Here is a 24,086-nt window from a genome sequence, read left to right as displayed (position 1 = left end):
CCAGCCAATGGGCAGGCCAGGAACAGTGATGGCAGCCAAGATTTACTGAGAACTGACCATGTGCCAGGCATTGTAGTCAGTGCCTACATTCATTCTTTAATTTTGTACATACAGTATTCTCAGAAGTGGGTTGACCAGTCTACTTCTATTACTATACTATTATTGCCCCCATTTTCTTTTTTTTTTTCAGTTCTACTAGTTTGTTGCCACCAACCCACCTCCCTCCACCCCCTCATGCATGCGTGCTCAGCAGTCCACCAGGCTTCTCTGCCCATGGATTTTTCCAGGCAAGAATACTGGAATGGGCTGTATTGCCCCCATTTTCAAGTGGGAAAAAACTAAGACTTAAAAAAGTTAAATGTTCACCCAAAACTAACCATCCTGCTCCTTACCCCTCTATTTTAATGGAGACAGCATTATGTCATGGGGTCTGAATTTGGTCTCCCAGGTATGGATTCCTGTTGGATGGACTTCTTTCTGAGTTTCTTCTGTCGAATTCCCTCTAAATCATTCTCCTGTAAATGTGTGTGGAATGATGAGATTATCTAGTTCCACATTTCCCTTTGTGTAAGTTGACCTTTTAGGTCCTGAAGTCCACTGAACACCTATCAACAACCTTGTAGCCTCTGCTCCCTGCTCCCAACGCTGCAGGCTGTTACAGTTTTCAACGTCAGTGTTAGAAGCACTTTCTTTCAGGATCCATTTTTGTTATTTGAATATTTGTGTTTTTATACATACCCAAGCACATAGACATATGTACATAGAATAAATGCTGAAGTCATGAACCAAATGTGATGCCATACAACATCGTTTATTTCTCTTTGAAGACTTATTTTTTTTAAATTTCTTACTGTGTTTTCTGTGTGTGATTTCTGAAAAATAATTAGAAAATGAGAAATGTTTTATTGACTCCTTAGAAACAGTTATTATCTATTGGGTCTGACATGTTGTACCAGATATGATAGAATGGGGATCAAAAGATAAAGTATCTTGAATGCCTAAAGTGTGAGGATATGAAATGTAAGAATTTAAAAATTAAAATCAGAATATTATTAAGTAAAATGATATGAATTATATACTGATTTACTGATTGAGTATTGAAAGAAGACAAAGTAGAGAGGTGATGTTGGATTGGGAGCTAAGAGATCAGGTCAAGTATAAGACCAAGAGAAATCTCTTAGGGTTGTTTAAGGTTTAGGCGTCCTACAGAAACATTCTCCTCACACCTTCATTTATTTCACAAAGATTAATTGACTATCCACAACTTTCTGAGCATGTGCTGGATTTTGGAGGTACAGTTGTTAATAAGGGATTCATACACATAAGGTTGTTCTCAGCGTTGGAGTTTGAATGGAGTGGCGTGCTCAGTCGTTCAGTCATATCCGACTCTTTGAGACCCCATGGACTGTGGCTCACCAGGCTCCTCTACCCATGGAAGTTTCCAAGCAAGAATACTGGAGTGGTATTCTCCAGAGGTATTCTCCATTCCCTTCTCCAGAGGTTCATCCCAACCCAGGGATCGAACCCATGTCTCCTCCATTGGCAAGCAGATTCTTTACAACTAATGCCACCAAAGAAGTACATTATGGATAAGAAGTAGTAGTCAGGAAGATATAGCCAGTTCGAGGATAAACATGTGAATTTAAGTTGCAGTATTCAGGACTTCTGTAGGGAATTTCCTGGTGGTGCAGTGTGGTTAGTACTTGGCACTCTCACTGCTGGGACCTGAGCTCTATCCCCAGTCGGGGAGCTAAGATCTCACAAGCTGCACAACACAGCCAAAAAAAAGACTTCTCTAGACAATGTGTTGTTTTATATGTCTTAAATGGTGATGGTAATACTGACCAGGGGAACTGTAGGGCTGTTGTGAAAGTTAACAACGTGTTATTCAGGTTCTCTTTATTACTATTATTATTGCCAATGATTGCTAGGTATATGCGAAGTTAAAAGTATGACCTTTAACCCCCTGTTTATGGCAAAGCCTAGGAGACAGTGGCACTTTTCTTTTTTTAATGCCTTATTTCTTAAACTTCCTCATCCCTGGATTTAGGGTTGGATCAGACAGGTCAGGACATGGAATGACTGCTAGGAAATCATTAGAGGATCACCTCAGACAGCCATTCTTTTCCCTAAACAGAGTACACCTATTGATTTCAGCAACTGCCTTTTTTTTGAGTTGAGATTTGCTCTCATGAAAATAACACTTTAGTTGTAAATGCTAAAAGCAACGAGTGAGTCTCTTAATTAGAATAATAGCCTATATAAGATTTGGTCCTTAAATGTAACAAAGGCTCACATAACTTTTTGAGCTTTAGTTTATATCATTTTGCTCCAGGTCTCTGGAGCAATATCCATTGAGAAACGAAGCATCTGTAGCATCTCATAGTTTTAGACAGCTTTCTTCCTCTCAAAAACTTCTAACCAAACAGGAATCTAAGTTTACCTTGTTTTCTAGGCTTTTATTGTCAAAGTATTTCCTGTAGCAATAAGGCTCCTGAGGTCTATGTTCAACACCATTGAATTATTCATGTTGAAAACTAGAAAACACTTCTTGGGCTCTTTGGAGCCCACAGTTGAAAACTGGGGTGGGAGTGATATTTGTTGGTCGTCAGAAAGTAATATCATTCAAAGCCAGGCTGTTTTGCTCACCAGGCCCCCCATCAGGCTGCCGGTTTCTAAGACTTACCCGTGGTTTCTTTGTGAGTGGACACAGAGACTGACTGTGGATTCTTTTCCTTTTCAAATTTAGCTATTTGCGGGGAAATTGAGCTTTTGAATTTTATAAGTTCTTTGTCCTCCTCATTTGAAAAATATTTAAATGATCTTGCCCAAAGGGCACACAGAGAAACGGCATGACTTTCGGGAAATTAGTAAGCGGTAGAGTTATTTTTAGCTTTTACTCCTAGCAAACATTTCCTTTTGTTCTTTAGAAGACATTGTTGATCTGTTCATTCATGTGCTGTGGTCTTTCCCCAACTACAGGATGGCTTCAGATAGAATAAGCCCTCTCTTCTCTACTCTGTGTGACAGAACTAGTGTTACTTCTCTTTAATTTTAGCTCATGACTTACTCATTTGTTCATGTTTTTCTGCATTCTGCAGCACCACTACTAACACACACATTTTATTGTTGTTTGGGGTGGATTTTTCTCTCTCCCCAGCAAATACTAACCAAAAAATGTTCACACATGCAGGCTGTACAAAATTTATTTATTTTTTAGTCAAAATACTGTATAGTAATAGTTGATGGTGTAATTTTGTCCTTATTTTCTGTTAGTACTAATTTTGCAGGTATAGATACCATCTTTAGAAAGTTATGTGGTTAGTATTACAGAATCCCAAATCCAGGATAGATGGTTACAAAGGCTGGCCTTTACACTTCAATGTCATGTTTGATCTTTGAAAAATCTTCCAGGACTTAGAGGAAATCAGGTTTTTAAGCAAGTACACTGATACTTCACTTTTACTCTTCACATAAAGGCAAGTTTGATATAAAAAAACTAGATCCAAAATGATTTCACCATTTTGTAAAATCATAATTTAACTTTTTTTTTTTTTTCTGTAAGAGAGAGGTATTATAGTATCTGTGATTAAAGTTAGGGTTCTGACTCAGACTACCTGGTTTAATATACAGGTTCTACCATTAATCTCAGTATGCCTCAATTTCCTTATCTTATAAATGGAGATTGTGATTATTATACAGTTGTTTTGGAATTTAAATCAGATAATCCATGAAAAAGCCTAGCAAAACACCTAACATAGTAAAGTCTCAATAGATGTTGGCTATTATAATTATTGTATACAATTATTTTCTCTAGAGTGTAGGCTGTAGTTATTTTTAGAAGATTATATACAGGAAAGAGGCAAAAATATTCAGTTTTTCTGGAGCCCTTGACTTTTTCCCTGTAAGAATTTTTAATTGGAATGTCCTCAAACAGAGGTTACCCAGTTCCATTGCCTAGTGAATTTAGTTTCCCTTGGCCCGTCAGTATTTGCAGCCCTTCATATCTAGAATCAGCACAGTTATAATAGGAAGTCAAGCAAAACATTTTTTTGCATAAAGAGAGGGAGGCCGAATGTGAGATGGCATTGACATCTGTGCCTCTGCCCTGGGCCAAAAGCAGAATGGCCCATCTGCTGCCTCCTCCACTGGTGACGCCCCGTCCTCTCCCTTCCTTCCATTTAGAGCCCTGGGGATGATGACATCAGGGAGAGAAGACTGGGATGTGAAGCATCTAAAGAGGGAAGCAGGACAGAGGTTCAGGGGAAGGTAACAGAATCACCCCCATTCTGCAGCTGACCCGGTTGGGTAAATGCTAAGTATTCCTCTGCCAATAGCAATTTTACGTGAGTTCTCTGGATGATGTGAAGGCTGAAAAACACCAGCCTGTCTAGTGAATTCCCATCTTTCTGGTTAAGAGCTTTCCTGACATATGATTCAACAATTTACTAAACTTTCCTTTTTTAAAGAAAACTTTATTTTTAATGCTTAACTCAGAATAAATCTTTTATTTTTACAAGGGGTTCTTTAGCTTCTGAGTGTATCCTTTGTTTCTCTTTTCTTATAGCTGCATTAAACTCACCTCACTTACCAACTATTATACATTGGTAACTCCTACTGTAGAGGCTTCTTGTTTTAAGGTAACATCTTCTACCCAATCTGAGAGCTACAGCTCGGGCTTTCCACAATATGGTTGCTTTAGAAACACTTATTTAAAGCTTAAAGCACAAAACATCATACACCTGAAAGGGATATCAGTCTATTATGTTTTAATTTAACTCTTTAACTGATTTTGATGAAAACTTGAGTAGTTAAATAATAGATTGATAAATACTCCAGAAAGGCATGTACTGAGTAAACAAAAGTATGCAAATAGCAAGGGGAACTAGGGAGAGATTGTCTTAGATTATGAATCTCTTCAATTTTAGTGGGGAACTCTTTTTCTTCTGGCAACACTGCTCGGCTTGCATAATCTTAGTTTCCCCAACCAGAGATTAAACCTTCGCCCTTGGTAGTAAAAGCATTGAGTCCTAAATCACTGGACCACCAGGGATGTTCCTGGGAAATTCTTTTAAAATATTTTTACTTTCAAAGCTTGAGGTTTCTTTTAACTTAAACTAATTTTTTTCAGTTTTCTGATAATTATTTCAAGTGTGTCTGTGATTCAGAAGAATGAAATATTATTTTAATATAGATATTTGGGGACTATTTTTCAGGCTGCTTGGCTACTTGTTTTACTTTCATTTAAATTTGAAGTTACCTTAACCTTCATTCAAAGAGGCAGTTGACTTGATTCTGCCTTAAGTTTTAGTGAGTCGATTATAAGTCATCATATATGTAGTTTTCATTCACTGCTTTTTAAAAAAGATTTTTATGTTTACTTTCTAGACCGACTTTGCACGATTTAGTGGAACAAACGTGGAAACTGACTTCGTAGAGGTGCCATCACAAATGCTTGAAAACTGGGTGTGGGACGCGGATTCCCTCCGAAGACTGTCTAAGCATTATAAACACGGAAGCCCTATTACAGATGATCTGCTTGAAAAGCTTGTTGCTTCTAGACTGGTCAACACAGGTATGACTTACCATTTTAGAAAATAAATCAGAATTGCTCATGGAGAATTGGTGGCATCTTTTTTAGGTAAGAAGTGGATTTATTTAGAGAAATACAAGTTTCCATAGACAGAATGTGGACCATTTCAAAAAGCAAGAGCAGCTCCGGGGCCTGGGGTCATGTCAGAAAGTGAGAAAAGCCGTGAGAAAAACACACTCCACAGACAGAGTGTAGGCCATCCCGGAAGGCGAGGGGCCTGCTGGCATCTTCTTCTATAGAACTTATTTCCTCTTTTGTAATGATAGCACCCCAGAGTGTTAACATGAGGTGGGAAGGCCACTAAGCATGTTGGAATACTGAACACTGGAATTATATCCAAGATAAAAAGATGGCTCTCCTTTTAAATCTTAAACAGAATGAGGTGTCTTGCTCCGACCTTGTAATGAATACTGTTAGAATCCGTTTATGAAATCTCTGATCTTGTGATATTAGAACATGTAATTCTCTCTTCTCCCCAACATGCCCAAACATTCTTATATTGTTAGGTCTCCTGACCTTACGCCAGATTGTTTTGAGCAAAGTTGATCAGTCTCTCCACACCAACACCGCGCTGGATGCTGCAAGTGAATATGCCAAATACTGCACAGAAATTTTAGGTGTTGCAGCTACTCCAGGTATGTAAATATGCTTACTGCAGGTTCCTTCTTCCTGGGAAGCACAGGGTATACTTAACACTGCTAGAGAAGGCAGAGGGTGTCAGGCAGATTAGCTAATATAATTTATTTCTGATTTCTGAAACCAGGCCATGACTTTCAGATAAGCATACTTTTGTCCTTATGAGTTATCCTATCCAAATGTGCTTGAAGGGAAGGCGGCTCCAGCTCTGCAGCATTTTAGTGTAATCAGGCGTGAGCAATTGGCCTCCACCCAGAGCAGAGAAAGCCATTCAGTTTGGCAACATGGCCGGGCCCCGCCCTCCCCTTATGCCCTGAGACTTCTGTAGGATTTCAGTCAGACGCTGGCAGGAGGGACGTTTTAGAGAAAGGCACAAACTTCTATCTTGTGTCTGATCCTGCTTCTGAGGTCAGTTCAGGCAGTTTGACTTTCTAACCTGCTATGAATTATGAGACTCGTGTGAGTGGGTGGGAGATGGTCAGACATACGCATTACATTTATATTTATTTATTTCAAGCACACATGTAGCTGTGCATGTAAGCATAGTTGGAAAGAACTTTTTCGATCAAAGAAACTGTGGTCTAGTTGAGGCAGTCACATTTCTAGTGATAAGAAAGGCCCAGGCCCCTCACCTCCTTTTGTGGTCCAGCACACCGAACAGCCACGTGGGGCCTCAGGCCTCTGACAGAGCCCTTTCTGTAAAGCAGCCCTGGAGGCAGATTGGATTGGTAAGCCCGTGTTTGGCTCTTCAGGTAAAGAGTTCTTTTCCAGTAATTATGAACCTCCGGTACCATTCTGACCCATTTTAGATATAAATGGGTGTGACAAAGAGAAGGCTCAATATTAGTAGAATATTTATAAGACACATATGTGTCTAAGGGACAAGAAAGGACTGAGTTGTCTGTTGGGTGTGTACGAAGCCTCTGAAACTATTGTTAGGCATTCCAGGGTGTAGGGCCGAAACCAGCTCTGAGGTGGAGCTGTCATAGGAGAGAAGTTTGTAAACATCTTGGCCAAGGACACCCATAAACCCCGGGAGTGCTAGAGGTGACTAGAGGCAAGGACCTCCTCCCACAGCTGGACTCCCCATAGGGAAGCCTTAGCTAGCTGAGAACCTGATATTTAACATCTGACATCACATTGTTTGAAATGTATCTTTTTTTAAAGGCACAAACATGCCAGCAACTTTTGGACATTTGGCTGGGGGGTATGATGGCCAATATTATGGATATCTTTGGAGTGAAGTGTTTTCCATGGACATGTTTTACAGCTGTTTTAAAAAAGAAGGGATAATGAATCCTGAGGTATTGTACTGGTTTTTTTTTTTCCTCTTTTTTTTACTTCTATACTTGCCCTGTCCCCCTTAACTCCTAGTGTAAAATATTTTTTACACCTAGATTTTGACAGTAAGAGATCTAGTAGCAACTTTTAACTTTAAAAATCTAGCATCTGCTCACATCATCATACATCATACATTTGCTTTGTATAGGTGATTAATTCTGTAAGTTTGAAAAAAAACAAGCCTACTGCATTTTCTTGCTTACTAGCATTCCATTATATTGCATAATTAAAATTCAAAGCTTTGTTTATGCATCTGCGCATTTATAGCTGCTAGTTTTGACATGAGCGGTACAGTGTTTTCATTTTATAGGTTGGGAAAGAAAGGTAAGCTCCTTCCTGATATAAATGATCTGCCTACGTTTTGATGCACCCTACATACTTTCATTATACATTTTCTGTGGAAGTCACCCTTTCTTCTGTGATTGGTACACGCCACCTACAACACAGAGTTTGTAACCTAAATGCCTTTGAGTAACTTAAGCTGCTTCATTAACCTGAGCCGTTCCTTTCCGTGTGCAGCGACTTGACTGCCAGGTGGCTGCCAGCCAAACCTTCCTGAGTTACAGTCCCTCTGTCTCCATTCTTGTTGAAGACTCAGCTGTCAGGTTATTTCCAGGGCTGATGATTTTCCAGTGCGATTTTCAGTCTGTTTGATACAGAAATTAGAAGAACAAAGTGTCAAAATCAGATTCTCTGTGTGTATTTCAACCGACTTATTCTCAAAACTTTGTGTTTCGGGATTGCATACTACCTTACACATGAGCACTGAAATAATGGGTGTGATGTAGACCACCAACCCTTCTCGCCAGCCTTCACCCCCAAAACACCACCTCCAGAGTACCTACAGTCTGTTCCCTAGCCTTTCCAATCCCTTCATCTTCCATCCATCCTACCCAAGCTATTAGGTTCCTGCAAGTCTCCTTCCATCCCCTGGCAACCCCACTTAAAGAGCGATCAGCCACTGGCTTGTTCTCATAAATACCCTGACTTCTGCATGACCTTCAGCCAATGTCCAGCCCTGGATTCCTCTACCATCTCATTTAGAGATGGTACCCTTGGGGTTCAGGTTCCCCTTCTGCAGAATATCCTGAGGCTCCATTTGACGCCCCGCTGCAGAGTCCGGCTGTCTGGACCCCCGCGTAACTCCACGGTCCTGCTCACTTCCCTAATTGGGGTCCCCACCCCCTGTCTCCCTCTCAGCAGATGCTCTGTCCTCTCTACTAAGAACATTAAGCGCATTGAAAGTGAGTACCTTCATCTTCAGTATTTAACTTCTTCCCTCCCGTCTCACAAGACGGGTCTGTGATACTAAGACTCACTGGTTTACCATCTCAGGAGAAAGAGCTACCACTAACTGCTAACCTCAGCGCTACCACTCAGTTTTTCTTCCTTTCACAGCCTACTGTCCTGGTGTAAGAAACAGTTTCTGCACACCTCTGCTTCCTGGCTTTTGCCTCCACCAACTGAACTGGAAAGTTGTTACCCTTCCCTCCAGAGTAACCACTGATGATCCAGTCTCCAACTCTCAAAGGCCTTCATCTACCTTTTGTCTTGTTTTATTCCCGCTTCTCGGTATGCCTGTCTTTGTCACAGCCCTTAGCTAAGCAAACAGATCCCGTCTGTACTTCCCAGAACTCTCAGCCTGGCAGCCAGATTTCTGTGTTCCCTTGGGTCTTTCCTCCTTCACAAATTTATTCATTCGGCTTCTTCCACCTAAAATCTATGCCTTCCTTGTCTGTGCCTCTCCAGAACTCTGCCGTTCATAAAGGCCCTATTCAAACGGCCACTCATTTATGAAGTCTTCCAGATCACTGAAACCAGAAGTGATCTTTCCATCCTCTGAACAGAAGAGTGAACTTGGGCATGGGGTATATGGTTTCAATAAGCTTTTTCTTGTGTCTGGAATGTTTAATATAATTATCTTACAGAATGACGAAATCAGGTTATAAAATATTTTATACCATAGAATGTGAATTCTGATTTTAAAATATGCATTTAGAAAAAAAAGTACATCACAGTATTGTCAGTTATTATCTTTGGTAAGTTTATGACTGTTCAGTATTTTCCTGTACTTTTCATAGAGCTTTTCCTTATTTTTACATAGAGCATGGATTATTGTAGAAATTAGAAAACCGTGTTTAAAGAGACACAAGGTCCGGGTATGTAAGAGTGTAATTGTGACCTCCACCGGCTCTTAAGTCATTGGCGAGGCTTCCTGGCGCAAGTACTACGTCGCCTCTTACATCTCCTCTACCCCACTCACTTGACCACGCCTTCGGGAGCCTCCACTGCCTCCTCTCTTCCAGCTGACACAGTAACAGCCAAAGCACTGATTCCAGTGGATCCCGAGGAACTTGCAGTTCCGGCAGGAGGGATCCCTGCCATCGTGCTTCTGTGTGCCTCTTTTCTTCTCCGGCTTCACTGCTTGGCAGGCAGCCAGACTGCTCTTAATTCAGACAAAAGGGCAGGGTTGAACGTGGAGGAAGCAAGATTCCATACAACCTGGAGTTGCCTTGTGGTGTCAAAACCTGTTTTAAGTTTGACTGAAATTCTAGATTCAGCTGTGCAATATATTATTACTCGTCTTATGCCAGGAAGCTGGCCCTAATCCCTTCTTTTCTCCTTCCTGTTAAATACTCTGGAACATCATGTCGTTTCCCGCTCCTCTGCTGTCACAGCAACAGTGAGCCCGGCTCCAGCGGCCAGGAAGAATCCACTGCACCCACCCTCACACTCTTCAATTCAAATATCCATTTATTTAAAAACTAACACTTTGGAATAACAATCCTGTTCTACAGAAACTTCTGTCATTATTACAACTATGTCATGGTGAAGGGAAAGAATTTTTGTGGTATGAAGAAGTGATGAATTTGATCTGAAGCTGTGGGACTCAGAGCAGGCACAATATATCATGCAGTCTTGTTGTCTCAAGACCCCTCACCCTCCCCAGTACATATATTTGGAGCACTTTGAGAAAATAGCAGGGTGGCCCTTCAAGGAGTCAGTACCTGCTTTTCTTAGTCCCCAAGCTCTAGAGAGGCTGGCGGCTGAAAGAGCATGTATTGTTGACATTATTGTTCATGGTCATTAGCATCAACAGAACATCTCCAGGCCTCACCTCTGTAACCTCTTACCATCCTGCAAAGCCTGGGGTCTGAGAACCATTTTAGATCCCAATAAGCAGAACCGCAGAAAGTGTGCAACTCACTGGGAAAACAGTAGTAGGAGGGCTCGAATATAAGCCTACAGTCTTCTGTGCCCTACGTGTTAGCAACAAAATATTTTATAGTACAGTTGTTTGATAGCCTCTATCAAAGGTTTAGAACTGGCTGCTTACCTGAAATAGCCTGAAAGTTTGCTACCCCTGGTTTTATCTCTAATTTTCTATGATCTTCATCTTAACTGTATAGTTTGTTAAATATAACAGTATCTTTAGTGTTTACTTTTTCAGCTCATCTCTTAAATATCTTTAGCTTTTAGTTTTTAAACTCATCTCTCAAATAGCTATGGAAGGGAGCTACTTGGGAGTAACAGTTTCCCAGCAAACTCTAGGAGCTCTTTCAGGATCCCTTTAAGGTTCCGAAACATGGTTTCAAAATCTAGCAGCTAATCGTAGGGTTGAAAGAATGAGGGCATTTTAACAAGGGCCATTTCTTTTTATAATGCAACTTCATTGTGGGAAAATTTCCTAAAAAGTAATAGACATGCAGATTCAAAGGCAATTATATTGTTAAGCTAGAATTATGTTCCTCCTCTTCTGCATTTAGAGTAATTGCTAAGCTTTGTTTTTTTCCATTAGTGAAGAAGATTACAGCCAAGTATCACATGCATAAAGGAATACTGAGAAAGTCAAAGATAGAGAAGTATAACTGTCCACAATGCCATAAGGAAGTACCTAAATCTTACATACAATAATGGACAGAGAAACATACAAAGAATCTTGGCTAAACGGAAAGAAGAATTACATCACAGGGACTTTCCTGGTGGTCCAGTGGTTAAGACTCCATGCTTCCACTGCAGGGGGCACAGGTTTGGTCCCTGATTAGGGAACTGAGATCCCACATGCCGTGTGGTGCAGCTAAAAAACTAAAGAGAAAAATTACCTGATAAAGTGCATTATAAAGCTAAGTATTCCAGGGCCTAGGCCCAATTTCTGCTTAAATGCGTTGCTAAGAGAGAACATGAAATTTCCTCTCCTGATGGGCCTTGTAAATAGATTAAATTCTGTTTCAGCTTCTCTGACCTACCACCCCAAAGCTAATTTTTCTTACACTTCAACTTTTTCTAACAGCATTAAATTCTGCCTGATTTAAGGGGAAAAGGAAGGAAATTGGGTTGATGTCCAACCTACTTCTTGAATATTTACAACGCCAGACCTTCTAAGCCTTGAATTCCAACCAGCTGGAAGCCGTTTCTCTTCCTTTTTGTGTTCCTCCAGCCCTTCTTTGTGTTTCTGTTAGAGCTCTAGTAATCTGCCTTGCAAATTGTCTATTTCTTTATCTCACCTTCTGGACCATGAGGCTCTTGTAATATGAACTGTTTTATTCATCTTGGTGTTCGTCCTCTGCATCAAAATACTTACATTGCTGGACCCAACTGGCAGCTCCCCGACCTGCTTCCTCTCATCTGGTCCCCTAAGACATGGGACTGGTCAGGCTGCCCTTTTTTTCTCCAGATCTCCTCCCTTCCCATAAAGATTTGCTCATCCCTCCTCACAAATTGAAACTTCGCTGAAGTTTTCCAGATGACCTCTTTGAGTCAAGGGGCGATTCCGACGCTGTTCTGACTACCAGCACCAGTCTTTCACCTTCTCCCTCCTTCCTGTTTGTCGTCCAGGGTATTCTTTCTCCCACTCACAACCTCCCCACCCTGACTCATAGAAAACAAAGGAAGTGCTGTGGGGAAGAAGTGTACAGATGAGCTATGGAAGGACAGGTTTCAATATCCACTGTAAAAGCAGGCTGGTAAGCCCGTTAGGTGCCTGGCTGTCATCGCTTGTCCTTGGGCGGATGCCCTCTGCCCTGATGCCTGCTACTCAGAGCAGGAAGGAGACACCTGGCTCTACTGCCTAGACTCAGTCACAGGAAGCAGGAGGAAGGGAGGGTTGGAAGGCCGGGGGAGCTTGCATGTGCCCCTGCAGAGAAGCCAGAGGTGGCAGGAGACCCAGGCTGCTTCCCATTCATGTGTTCTCGTAGACGATGGGCTCCTTCACTCAGATAGTTATGAGCGCTCAAAGAAAGGGAGGCGGACATGGCCACCCACTGCAGTATTCTTGCCTGGAGAAGCCCACAGGCAGAGGAGCCTGGCGGGCTGCAGTCCATGGGGTCACAGACAGTCGGACATGCCTGAGCGGCTAACACACATAAGGGCTTCCCTTGGTGGCTCAGATGGTAAAGAATCTGCCTACAATGAAGGAGACCCGGGTTCCATCCCTGGGTCAGGAAGATCCCCTGGAGAAGGGAATGGCTACCCACTCCAGTATTCTTGCCTGGAGAATTCCATGGACAGAAGAGCCTGGCAGGCTACAGTCCATGGGGTCACAAAGAGTCAGACATGGTTGAGCAGCTAACACAAGATTGTTGCATAAAGTGAGTGCCTTGTCTCTCCTACTTAGTATTCCTGTGTGTGTTTTCAGTCATGTCTGACTCTTTGCGACCCCATGGACTGTAGCCCACCAGGCTCCTCTGTCCATGGAATTTTTTGAGTAAGAATACTGGAATGAATTCCCATTTCCCACTCCAAGGGGCCTTCCCGACCCAGAGATTGAAACCCCTCTCTTGTGTCTCCTGCGTTGGCAGGCGGATTCTTTACCTCTGCATCACGGGGGAAGTCCACTTAGCATACTATTGTATACTAAGTATACACTGTAGTATACTAGTATACTTAGTATAATATTTTATACTAATAGTGGAAATGAAGTCTTTTAAGCTTTTTTTCTAGCTTTATTAGGAGACAAAACTAATTTTAAGGAAATGCTGAAACAGGAATGCGTTTGTTTCCCTGACTATATATGAGTAACTGAACTTAGGGACAGTATGAGAAAGAAAAGGAAAGGAGAGGTAGATGATGACTCAGGTTTGTTGAATACCACCATATAGCAGGAATGATTCTAGGGAGCAGGCAAGGTGCTAAAACCGTTGCTCAGATTCCTCATATACTGAGGGAGGTAGGCATATTCCCACCTTACAAATAAGGGAACTAAGGCTCAAGGCCACATAGCTGAGGATGAAGCCAAGATTTTAACCTGGGCCTGATTCCAAAACTCCTGATCTTGCTTTAAAAAACATCAGTGTTGAGGACTTGCCTGGTGGTCCAGTGGTTAAGACTCTGTGCTTCTACTGCAGGGAACACGGGTTTGGTCCCTGCTTGGGGAACTAAGATCCCGCATGCTGTGGGGAGCAGCCAAAAAAACAAAGAAATCTGAACATATTTTTTAAAAAAGAAAGAAAGAAACCATCAGTGTTACAGAGGGTTTACACAGTTGCCAAAAGATACATGTTAACCTTCCAGGAGTAAAAACCACAGAGGTGACCCATGACGATTTTCCCTTCCTGGATGACTAACAGGAGCGCTTACTCTGTACAGACCCTCCTGCAGGGTTTTTCAAGCGTGGAAGTTTCTAGTGGTTGTCTTAGGGCTTTTCTTCCTGCTTTGCTCACAGTTATGGTTTCTTCATTATATAAACAGAGGAGAACCACTCACACCACAGACTCTGTCCACCTGTAGCATTTGTCTCCCAGACAGCGTTCTCTCACCCAGGAAACTGGTACCTTCCTAACACACAAATTCACTTAACTGGTTTTTTTTTTTTTTTTTTAAGAAAAACAAGATCCTATTACCAATATGACTCTTAAACTCTTCTCCAAACTTCATTGCCAAGGAAATGAAACTATTAAGAGACCATTGCTCTGTAATTCAGGAAATTGAATCAAGTTGTGTGGAGCTGTAAGCAGGGGAGGACCTGTGCTGTTCTGAGCCACATACTGTGAGACTAAACACTGCCCAGCTGTACAGTGACTGTACCAGCAAGGGAGATGAGAACCAGCTCTTCACAGCAGCGTGCAGCCCCTCTAAACCTCACTGTTCTTCACTGTCCACAGTTACAGTTCTTGGTGCAAAATGAGAATATTCTGGCAGATGTCCACATTTGGGTGATTTTTTAACTTTAAAATTTTCATTATTTTTCCTATAATTGTGCAATGAAATACGCCTTTTTAAAAGACTCTCAGATCTTGAGCATTAAGAATTTCTGCAGGTAAATACTAATAATTGAGGCTGCATGATAGGTTCAAGAGGGTTGACTATACTCTTGTCTCATCTATTAGTATGTATTGAAAATATTTCCGTAATAAATGGCTCAAATTATTTTTATGTTCAGATCAATTTAATTCACATTTTCTAAGTTCCTATACTGCTTCATCCAGGAAGAACAGCCCTTCCTCCCCCCACACCACCCCACCTACTGATTTGTTTCTGTTCAGTTACTCAGTTGTGTCCAACGCTTTGTGACCCCATGGACTGCAGCACACCAGGCTTCCCTGTCCTTCACTATCTCCCAGAGTTTGCTCAGACTCATGTCCTTTGAGTTGGTGATGCCCTCCAACTACCTCATCCTCTGTCGTTCCCTTCTCCTCCTGCCTTCAGTCTTTCCCAGCATCTGGTTCTTTTCCAGTGAGTCAGTTCCTCGCATCAGGTGGCCAAAGTTCTGGAGCTTCAGCTTCATCATCAGTCCTTCCAGTGAATATTCAGGGTTGATTTCCTTTAGGATTGATTGGTTTGATCTCTTTGCTGTCCAGGGGACTCTCAGGAGTCTTCTCTAGTACCACAGTTCAAAGGCATCAGTTCTTTGCTGCTCAGCCTTTTTTATTTTTCAGCTCTCACATCCGTACATGACTACTGGAAAAACCATAGCTTTGACCATATGGACATTTATAGGCAAAGCAATGTCTCTCCTTTTTAATACACTGTCTAGGTTTATCATTTCTTTTCTTCCAAGGAGCAGACATCTTTTAATTTCATGATTGCAGTCACCATCCGAAGTGATTTTGGAGCCCAAGAAAATAGTCTGTCACCATTTGCATTGTTTCCCCATCTATTTGCCATGAAGGGATGGGATCAGATGCCATGATCCTTGTTTTTTGAATGTTGACTTTTTTCACTCTCCTATTTCACCTTCATCAAGAAGCTCTTTAATTCCTCTTTGCTTTCTTCTATAAGGGTGGTGTCACCTGCATATCTGAGGTTATTAATATAATAGTCTTGATTCCAGCTTGTGCTTCATCCAGCCCAGCATTTAGCATGGTGTACTCTGCATATAAGTTAAATAAGTAGGGTGACAATACACAGGTTTGACATACTCCTTTCCCAATTTGGAACCAGTCTGTTGTTCCATGTCCAGTCCTAACTGTTACTTCTTGATCTGCATACAGGTTTCACAGGAGGCAGGTAAGGTGGTCTGGTATTCCTATCTCTTTAAGAATGTTACACAGTTTGTTGTGATCTACACAGTCAAAGGCTTTATCATAGTCAATGAAGCAGAAGTAGATGTTTTTCTGGAATTCTCTAGCTTTTTCTTGATCCAGTGGATGTTGGCAATTTGATCTCTGGTTCCTCTGCCTTTTCTAAATCCAACTTGTGCATCTGAAAGTTCACATACTTTTGGTTCACATACTTTTGATGCCTAGCTTGAAGGATTTTGAGCATTACTTTGCTAGCGTGTGAAATGAATGCAGTTGTGGTAGTTTAAAGATTCTTTGGCATTGCCCTTCTTTGGGGCAATGAAAACTGACCTTTTCCAGTCTTCCGGCAACTGCTGAGTTTTCCCAATTTGCTGGCATATTGAGTGCAGTAGTTTAACGTCATCGTCTTTTAGGGTTTGAATTGGCTCAGCTGGAATTGCATCACCTCCACTAGCTTTGTACTGATGCTTCCAAGGCCCACTTGACCTCACACCAGGCTCTAGGTGGCTCTAGGTGTGTGATCACACCATCATGGTTATCCAGCTCGTTAAGATCTTTTTTGTATAGTTCTGTGTATTTTTCACACATTTTGTTAATATCTTCTCTTTCTGTTAGGTCCATACCATTTCTGTCCTTTATTTGCACGAAATGTTCCCTTTGTATCTTTTATTTTCTTGAAGAGATCTCTAGTCTTTCCCATTCTATTGTTTTCCTCTGTTTCTTTGCCTGGTTCAGTTTAAAAGGCTCTCTTATCTCTCCTTGCTATTCTCTGGAGCTCTGCATTCAGATGGGTATATCTTTCCTTTTCTCCTTTGCCTTTTGCTTCTCTTCTTTCCTCAGCTATTTGGAAGCCCTCCTCGGACACCCATTTTGCCTTTTTGCATTTCTTTTTCTTGGGGATGGTTTTGGTCTCTGCCTCTCGTACAGTGTTATGAACCTCTGTCCATAGTTCATCAGGCACTCTGTTTATCAGATCTAGTCCCATGAATCTATTTCACTTCCACTGTATAATCGTAAGGGATTTGATTTAGGTCACACCTGAATGGCCTAGTGGTTTTCCCTACTTTCTTCAATTTCAGTCTGAATTTGGCAATAAGGAGTTCATGATCTGAGCCACAGTCAGCTCCCAGTCTTGTTTTAGCTGACTGCATAGAGCTTCTCTATCTTTGGCTACAAAGAATATAATCAGTCTGATTTCAGTACTAACCATCTGGTGATGTTCATGTGTAGAGTTGTCTCTTGTGTTGTTGGCTACTCTATAGGTATGGGGCGTAGAACATAAGATGACCCTTAAAGGGGCTTGTTAGACAGTGTTCTAGTATGACACTGAAGAAGTGGTAGCAAACTTCTTGCCTTATTTACGAGTTTTGAATAAATTCTCTTAAAAAGGAGGGGCCTGTAATCACTGATAATGGACTTCCTGAAAACCCTGGTAGTGACAGTTTAAAAGATATGTCATTTCTCGCTTGGTCGCAGTGATTAATTACTGTTTTAAGAGTGATCTAGAACCTAAAACACGAATAATGGCTATTCTTATTACAGACTTTATTAGTCTAAAAAGTACCAGATCAGAGATCTTGAGCTCAATGCAGCTTACCCCTTCCCTTTCTTTCATTGCCCAACGTGTCTAAATTTGACCAGTGTTAAATCAGTGGCTTAGGTAAGGTTTAGTTAGTTAGGTTGTCTTAGGTTCTAGATCACTATTAAAACAGTAATTAATTGCTCCAGAACAAACAAGAAATGACGCATCTTTTTTTTTTCTTCCTAAAGAAAATTAAACCTAGCTCTACACTGCCACTACCAGCGTTTTCAGGAAGTCCATTATCAGTGATTGCAGGTCCCTCGTTTTTAAGAGAATTTATTCAAAACCTGTAAATAAGGCAACAATGTTGCTACCACTTCTTCAGTGTCGTACTAGAACATTGTTCAACAAGCCCCTATACGGGTTGATCTCTTACATTCTAGGCCTCAGACCTGTAGAGTAGCCACAGGTAGCTACTGAGCTCTTGAAATGTGGCCAGTGCTATTGAAGAATTGAGATGTGCTGTAAATGTAAAAAACACACTAGATTTTGAAGACATACCACAAAAAATAAATCCCAATAATTGATACGTGTTGAAAGGATAATATTATAGACCTCCTGGTTTAAATAAAATATTAAAATTAATTTTACCTATTTTCTTCTCTTTTTAAACATGATTTCTAGAAAATTTTAAGTTATACATGTGGCTCACATTTTATTTCTACTGGACCATGCTCTCTAGAGTTTATGGAAAGTAACTTCACTGCACTAATTGTTTATTCCTGATGAAGACTCATCTGTGAGGTTAGCTGTGTGCTTATAGATCATTAATAAGTTTCAGATGATTTCTGTTTATAATCAAAACCTGAAAAGTTGTTTTTGTGTGTGTGACCCTTGTAGGACTTTAAGTAGTTTTGTATCTAACTTGGTAGATTTCCTTCATCAACATTTTCTTTTCTTTAACAGTTTGACTAGACATCTCTGCTGGTTGTACCAAGCAGAATCATTGTCCTAAGTCAAAAATGAGGTTACTTTTGTTTCTGGAAATTCTCAAGCTATTTATGTACTCAGGGAAGCTATTAGTAGCTGTTCAAATGATTTAATGGATATAAATTTGCATCTTAACCCTGAACTATTTTATAGGTAGATTTAGAATTAAGCTTCATTGAATTGTCTTGCCTGTCAAAAGGACAGTGAAAAGGAAGTGAAAATATTGAATAATGCTGATACTGAATTTCAGTTGTTTTCTTTCACTTTATCTGCTTATTTATTTGTGTAAATAAAGGCAGAGGAAATGTTGTATGCTTTAAACTTCTAGACCTCGTCCCCAGCAAATTTACAAAGGTCCTCCTTCCTCGTGTTGACCCCACAAAACTATCTACCTTCCACCATGGGACATGGGTTGTGGCCTTACCCCCACCCATAAGGAAGAAGAGTTTTTTTATGAGCCCTTCATAAAGATATGGCAAAAACTGCTTTGACAGCAGCAGTTGGGCTGCTGTTCCCAGGTGCACACAATCCCTGTTTGTAGCCTAATTGAACTCCTGTTTTGCTAACCCTTTCGAAATCACATTTTAGATGGGGTAGCAAATAGAAGACTGTTCAAGCTTCCATTTGGCTATTTTTTGTTTGTTTGTCTGTTTGCTCATATTGTCAGCATGCTGCTGAGGATCTAAGGAGACAAGACAGTAATAAAGGGAAATGTGGAAGACCGGAGGTCTAAGCTCCAGATCTCTTAGCTACCAAAGTAAATAAATACTACAAAGCTGTAGTCTAGGGGAAGGAGAACGTCCAGAATAAAGCTAAAGTCCCTTTTTTTTCCCCACTCTTTTGCATCTAGAGATTTGGAAAATTGCTATAACCATGAATTATTAGGCATGCTTTATTTTATTAGGTTGGAATGAAATACAGAAAGCTGATCCTGAAACCTGGGGGATCTCTGGACGGCATGGACATGCTCCAAAATTTCTTGACACGTGAGCCAAACCAAAAAGCGTTTCTAATGAGCCGAGGCCTGCCTGCTCCGTGAACTGGGGCTCTTTGGGATCCGTCCATGTTTGGAGGACAAGCCAACATCACCACGTGTTACTGGCTGGAAACTGAAGGGAGTTTTGCAAATGAAAATGTAGATTTCTATTAACTTCCTTTTGTTTTTTAATTTGAAAAATTATACAGATGTAAATGGAATTCTAAATACTGTGACCTAAGAAAAGATGCGTTAGAAAATAATTGTACTATAAACTTTCATAAAAATGGATGTGATTTCTTTTTATAAAAGTTTCATATGAATGCAATTTGATTTTTTTACGATTATGATCTAGATAATGTAAGAGGGCTAAGAATTTTTTAATTGAATCATATACATTATCTGCTTTGATCCTTCTTATATCTCAGAGTTTTGTACTTGGGATTTCTCGGCTGATAAATGAATCATCACATCCCTCTGATAGATATTTTCTCAGAGCCTTGCATCCACTTTAACTCTCTGTCTCCCAGTAAAGTGTGACCTCTTATCCTGCATACCTCCGGGCCAGGGGACTATGCCTCAGTAATTAATGGATGTATCTTTGTATTTCAGGCCTCATGATTTCCAACTTTCCGCCACCTGTAATTGGTTTAGTCTTTGTTGTCTGATGTCCAGTCAGAGAGTACCAAAAAATGAGTTTTAGCTGAAATGGCCTAATGTATATTACGACTTTTAATATCTCACGTTAGAGTATTAGAGATCTTGGCTTCGGCACATAAGATCGTCATATTTACCAGTTAGAGCACTAAAGCAAACCTAAGATTCTTTTTCTCTTCTCCGGCTTCTAGTAAACAGCAAGGTCTTTGCCTCCTTTACTGTGCTCCTCGCCTGAAGTGACAGGTAAATTGTCACAAAGGCCTATCTCGAGTGCTGCAGGAAGAGAGCTGAACGGAAGCATAAAAAGTCCAGAAGCCCCAGGAAGTGAGTGGATTCTGCACAGGAGTCTGTGAAGACGGCCACTCCAGCGTGACGTGTGCTTCAGCTCAGCCATGGGGAGGGGGCTCCTCTGCGGCTTGTTTCATCTGGTGATTTTAAGTGCGCCTTTGGAGCGCTTTAGCTCTCTTTCCTGTGGGCCTAAATTCCAATTTGCAAACCAGGAAACTTACATACTTACTTTTCCTCTAGGCGTCTACTCAATGAGGAAACCAAAATAGGATAATAAAAAAATTTTTTTAATTAAAAACTAACTTGGAATGTATGCATTCTGCATAGGGCTTCTAATTGTTTCCCAGTGTGTACTGAGGTATGACTCTGCTGGCCAGGGACAAAGTTAGAACCTTTCCATTCTCTAATCCAAATGGACTTTGTGCTAAATAAAAAGATATTATGCTGCATAGTCAAATTATAGACAGCAGGAAAAATCAAGAGCTGTAGTGACAAAAGAAAATTCAGATTATTGTTGTCGAGCAAAATACCCTAAACATCACAGGAAATCCCACCCTCCCTTCTGAGACAATTGCCTGGCCCTCTCGCCCCCATATTTATCCCGTGTCGTCATCTCCGGTCCTTAAAGCTGGTGTTTTTGTTTTGTTTTGGTTCTTTTTTTTTTTGGTCTTAGCAACGTATGGTACTTTTTTCATATCTTTGTTTCCCCAAACTGTTCTCTTTTCCAGTTTCAGGCAAAAACTCTCTTCAGCTTTTTCTATTGCCCAGTGTGTTTCCTTAACAACAGTAACTTTTATCATTTTCAATCTTAACTTATTTCATGTGGAAAAACTAATATTTGGTATGGAAACGTCTACACACAATAAAATTACATTATTATCCAAGAGAATGAATTCACATTTCTTTTATACTTTAATGTTAAAACTGAAATGCATAAGAAAACGGAAGTACTGCAGTATTTTTATTTAGGGTTCACATCTGGTATTTAAAATCTATCAAAGAACATAATGTCTACCAACAGATGAATGGGTAAAGAAGATGTCACACACACACACACACACACACATACACACACACACACTGGAATACTATTCAGCCAAAAACAAGAAAACATAATGCCATTTGCAGCGGCCTGAATGCAGCTAGAGATGATCATATTAAGCAAAGTAAGTCAGGAAGAGAAAGAAAAATACCAAATAATATCAGTTCAGTTCCGTCACTCAGTCGTGTCCGACTCTTTGCGACCCCATGGACCGCAGCACGCCAGGCCTCCCTGTTCGTCACCAACTCCCGGAGTTCACTCAAACTCATCTCCGTTGAGTCAGTCATGCCATCCAACCATCTCATCCTCTGTTGCTCCTTCTCCTGCCTTCAATCTTTCCCAGCATCAGGGTCTTTTCAGTTGAGTCAGCTCTTCGCGTCAGGCGGCCAAAGTATCAGAGTTTCAGCTTCAAAATCAGTCCTTCCAATGAACACCCAGGACTGATCTCCTTTAGGATAGACTGGTTGGATCTCCTTGTAGTCCAAGGGAATAATATCACTTAATCACTTTTAGGTTGTGAAGTCTAAAGTATTATACAAGCAAGTCTATCTGTGAAACAGAATCATGGGTATAGAGAACAGGCTGGTGGCTGCCAAGGGGGTCGGATAGAGATTGGGGGTGGGGGACAGAGTGGGAGGTGGGGGGTTCAGTTCAGTTCAGTTCAGTCGCTCAGTCGTGTTTGACTCTTTGCAACCGCATGAATCACAGCACGCCAGGCCTCCCTGTCCAACACCAACTCCCGGAGTTCACTCAGACTCACGTCCATCGAGTCAGTGATGCCATCCAGCCGTCTCATCCTCGGTTGTCCCCTTCTCCTCCTGCCCCCAATCCCTCCCAGCATCAGAGTCTTTTCCAATGAGTCAACTCTTCGCATGAGGTGGCCAAAGTACTGGAGTTTCAGCTTTAGCATCATTCCTTCCAAAGAAATCCCAGGGCTGATCTCCTTCAGAATGGACTGGTTGGATCTCCTTGCAGTCCAAGGGACTCTCAAGAGTCTTCTCCAACACCACAGTTCAAAAGCATCAATTCTTTGACGCTCAGCCTTCTTCACAGTCCAACTCTCACATCCATACATGACTACTGGAAAAACCATAGCCTTGACTAGATGGACCTTAGTCGGCAAAGTAATATCTCTGCTTCTGAATATGCTATCTAGGTTGGTCATAACTTTTCTTCCAAGGAGTAACGTCTTTTAATTTCATGGCTGCAGTCACCATCTGGAGTGATTTTGGAGCACAAAAAAATAAAGTCTGCCACTGTTTCCACTTTTTCCCCATCTATTTCCCATGAAGTGATGGGACCAGATGCCATGATGAGGGGTTAGCAGATGCCAACTCTTGTATACAGCATGGATAAACAACAAGGTCCTGCTATACAGCACAGAGAACCATATTCAATATCCCATGATAAGCATATTGGAAAGAATATAAAAAAGAATTATATATATATATATGTATAATGGAGTCATTTTACTGTACAGCAGAAATTAACACAAGTAACAAATCACAACAAGTAGTATATCAACTATACTTGAATAAAAATAAAAAACAAAATTACCGAGTAACAGTAATAGAAGCAAACACTCATCAAGAAATATTCTCTAGCATAATTCAAACTAAAGACCTGGTTTTTAAGCCTTTTTGAATGTGGCCAACCATCTGCTTGTTCTTTTTTTTTCCCCTAGATCTGCACATAGAGTGTTCGTGAGTGTTCTGAATGGTGGAAAACTATAAAAACTGTAATTGAACAACCTACTGTTTAGATTTATGGACTAAGGCACACATAATAATGTATCTCTTAGTTACTGAAACAGGAGATTTGGACCTGTTTAAGGTATTCAGGGAGTCATTAGTTCACTGAGGGCAGGTTCATAAACATCTCAGGTATAGTATGCCTGGTTCCTAAAAGTTTAACTTTAAGATGCAACAAAGAAGAGAAAGAAAAGTGCTAATGTGATGCCACTTAATACAGACTTTTTTTCCCTCTAATACAAATGTTGCATGTTACCTAGATAACTGAAAATTATCTTGAAGAGTAGTTACACCAAAATCTTTCCTTCCTAAACTCTTATAATGAAGAACAGATAATCTGTAGCTCTTAACCCTTGACAGACTGCATTGTGTAAGAGACCAAAATCAAGAAAGGAGCTCATAAACGATCTTAATACGATTTTGTATTTGTAGGTGATTGCCTTAATTAGTAGGGAATGATAACTTTCTACTTTACCATTTTACCTTTATCCTTTGGGTGTGAACTAAGGTGGATAGGGATCCGGCCTTCCTAGTGAATGTGTTGGTTCATTCATGACTATTTTTCACGTTTTCCTTTTCTGTCATTCACAAATTTTTCATGTTTGGAGGAGATTGCATTAAAATACAAATCTCCCAAATTGGGTTTTGGCATAGTTAGCTGATCCGCAAAAAGTGTTAAAAGAGAAACCCTATTCCATCTGACCAGATACAACAACCAAGGTTTCTTTCTTCCCTCAACATGACATTATTACAGTTATGTCTCATCTGAAATTGGATAGCCCTTCAAAACTGAATATGGCTTCTCTTATGAACACTTGATGAGAATAAAAG

The 24,086-nt window shown here is 40.7% G+C and overlaps 1 protein-coding gene across 1 annotated transcript in view; it reads left to right on the top strand.

Annotated features, from left to right (window-relative positions):
• Positions 1 to 19,638, top strand: part of NLN (neurolysin) — a 92,948-nt gene extending 73,310 nt beyond the window's left edge. Inside the window, exons 10-13 of the mRNA XM_052659235.1 lie at positions 5,389 to 5,575; positions 6,100 to 6,228; positions 7,397 to 7,533; positions 19,446 to 19,638. Coding sequence (XP_052515195.1) covers positions 5,389 to 5,575; positions 6,100 to 6,228; positions 7,397 to 7,533; positions 19,446 to 19,580 — 588 coding nt within the window. The 3' untranslated portion in view covers positions 19,581 to 19,638. The remainder of the gene's footprint in view (positions 1 to 5,388; positions 5,576 to 6,099; positions 6,229 to 7,396; positions 7,534 to 19,445) is intronic.
• Positions 19,639 to 24,086: the final 4,448 nt, after the last annotated feature.

This window comes from Budorcas taxicolor, chromosome 20 (assembly GCF_023091745.1).
Source record: "Budorcas taxicolor isolate Tak-1 chromosome 20, Takin1.1, whole genome shotgun sequence".
Taxonomy (NCBI): Eukaryota; Metazoa; Chordata; class Mammalia; order Artiodactyla; family Bovidae; genus Budorcas; species Budorcas taxicolor.
This window is presented reverse-complemented; position numbering and strand designations above follow the sequence as displayed.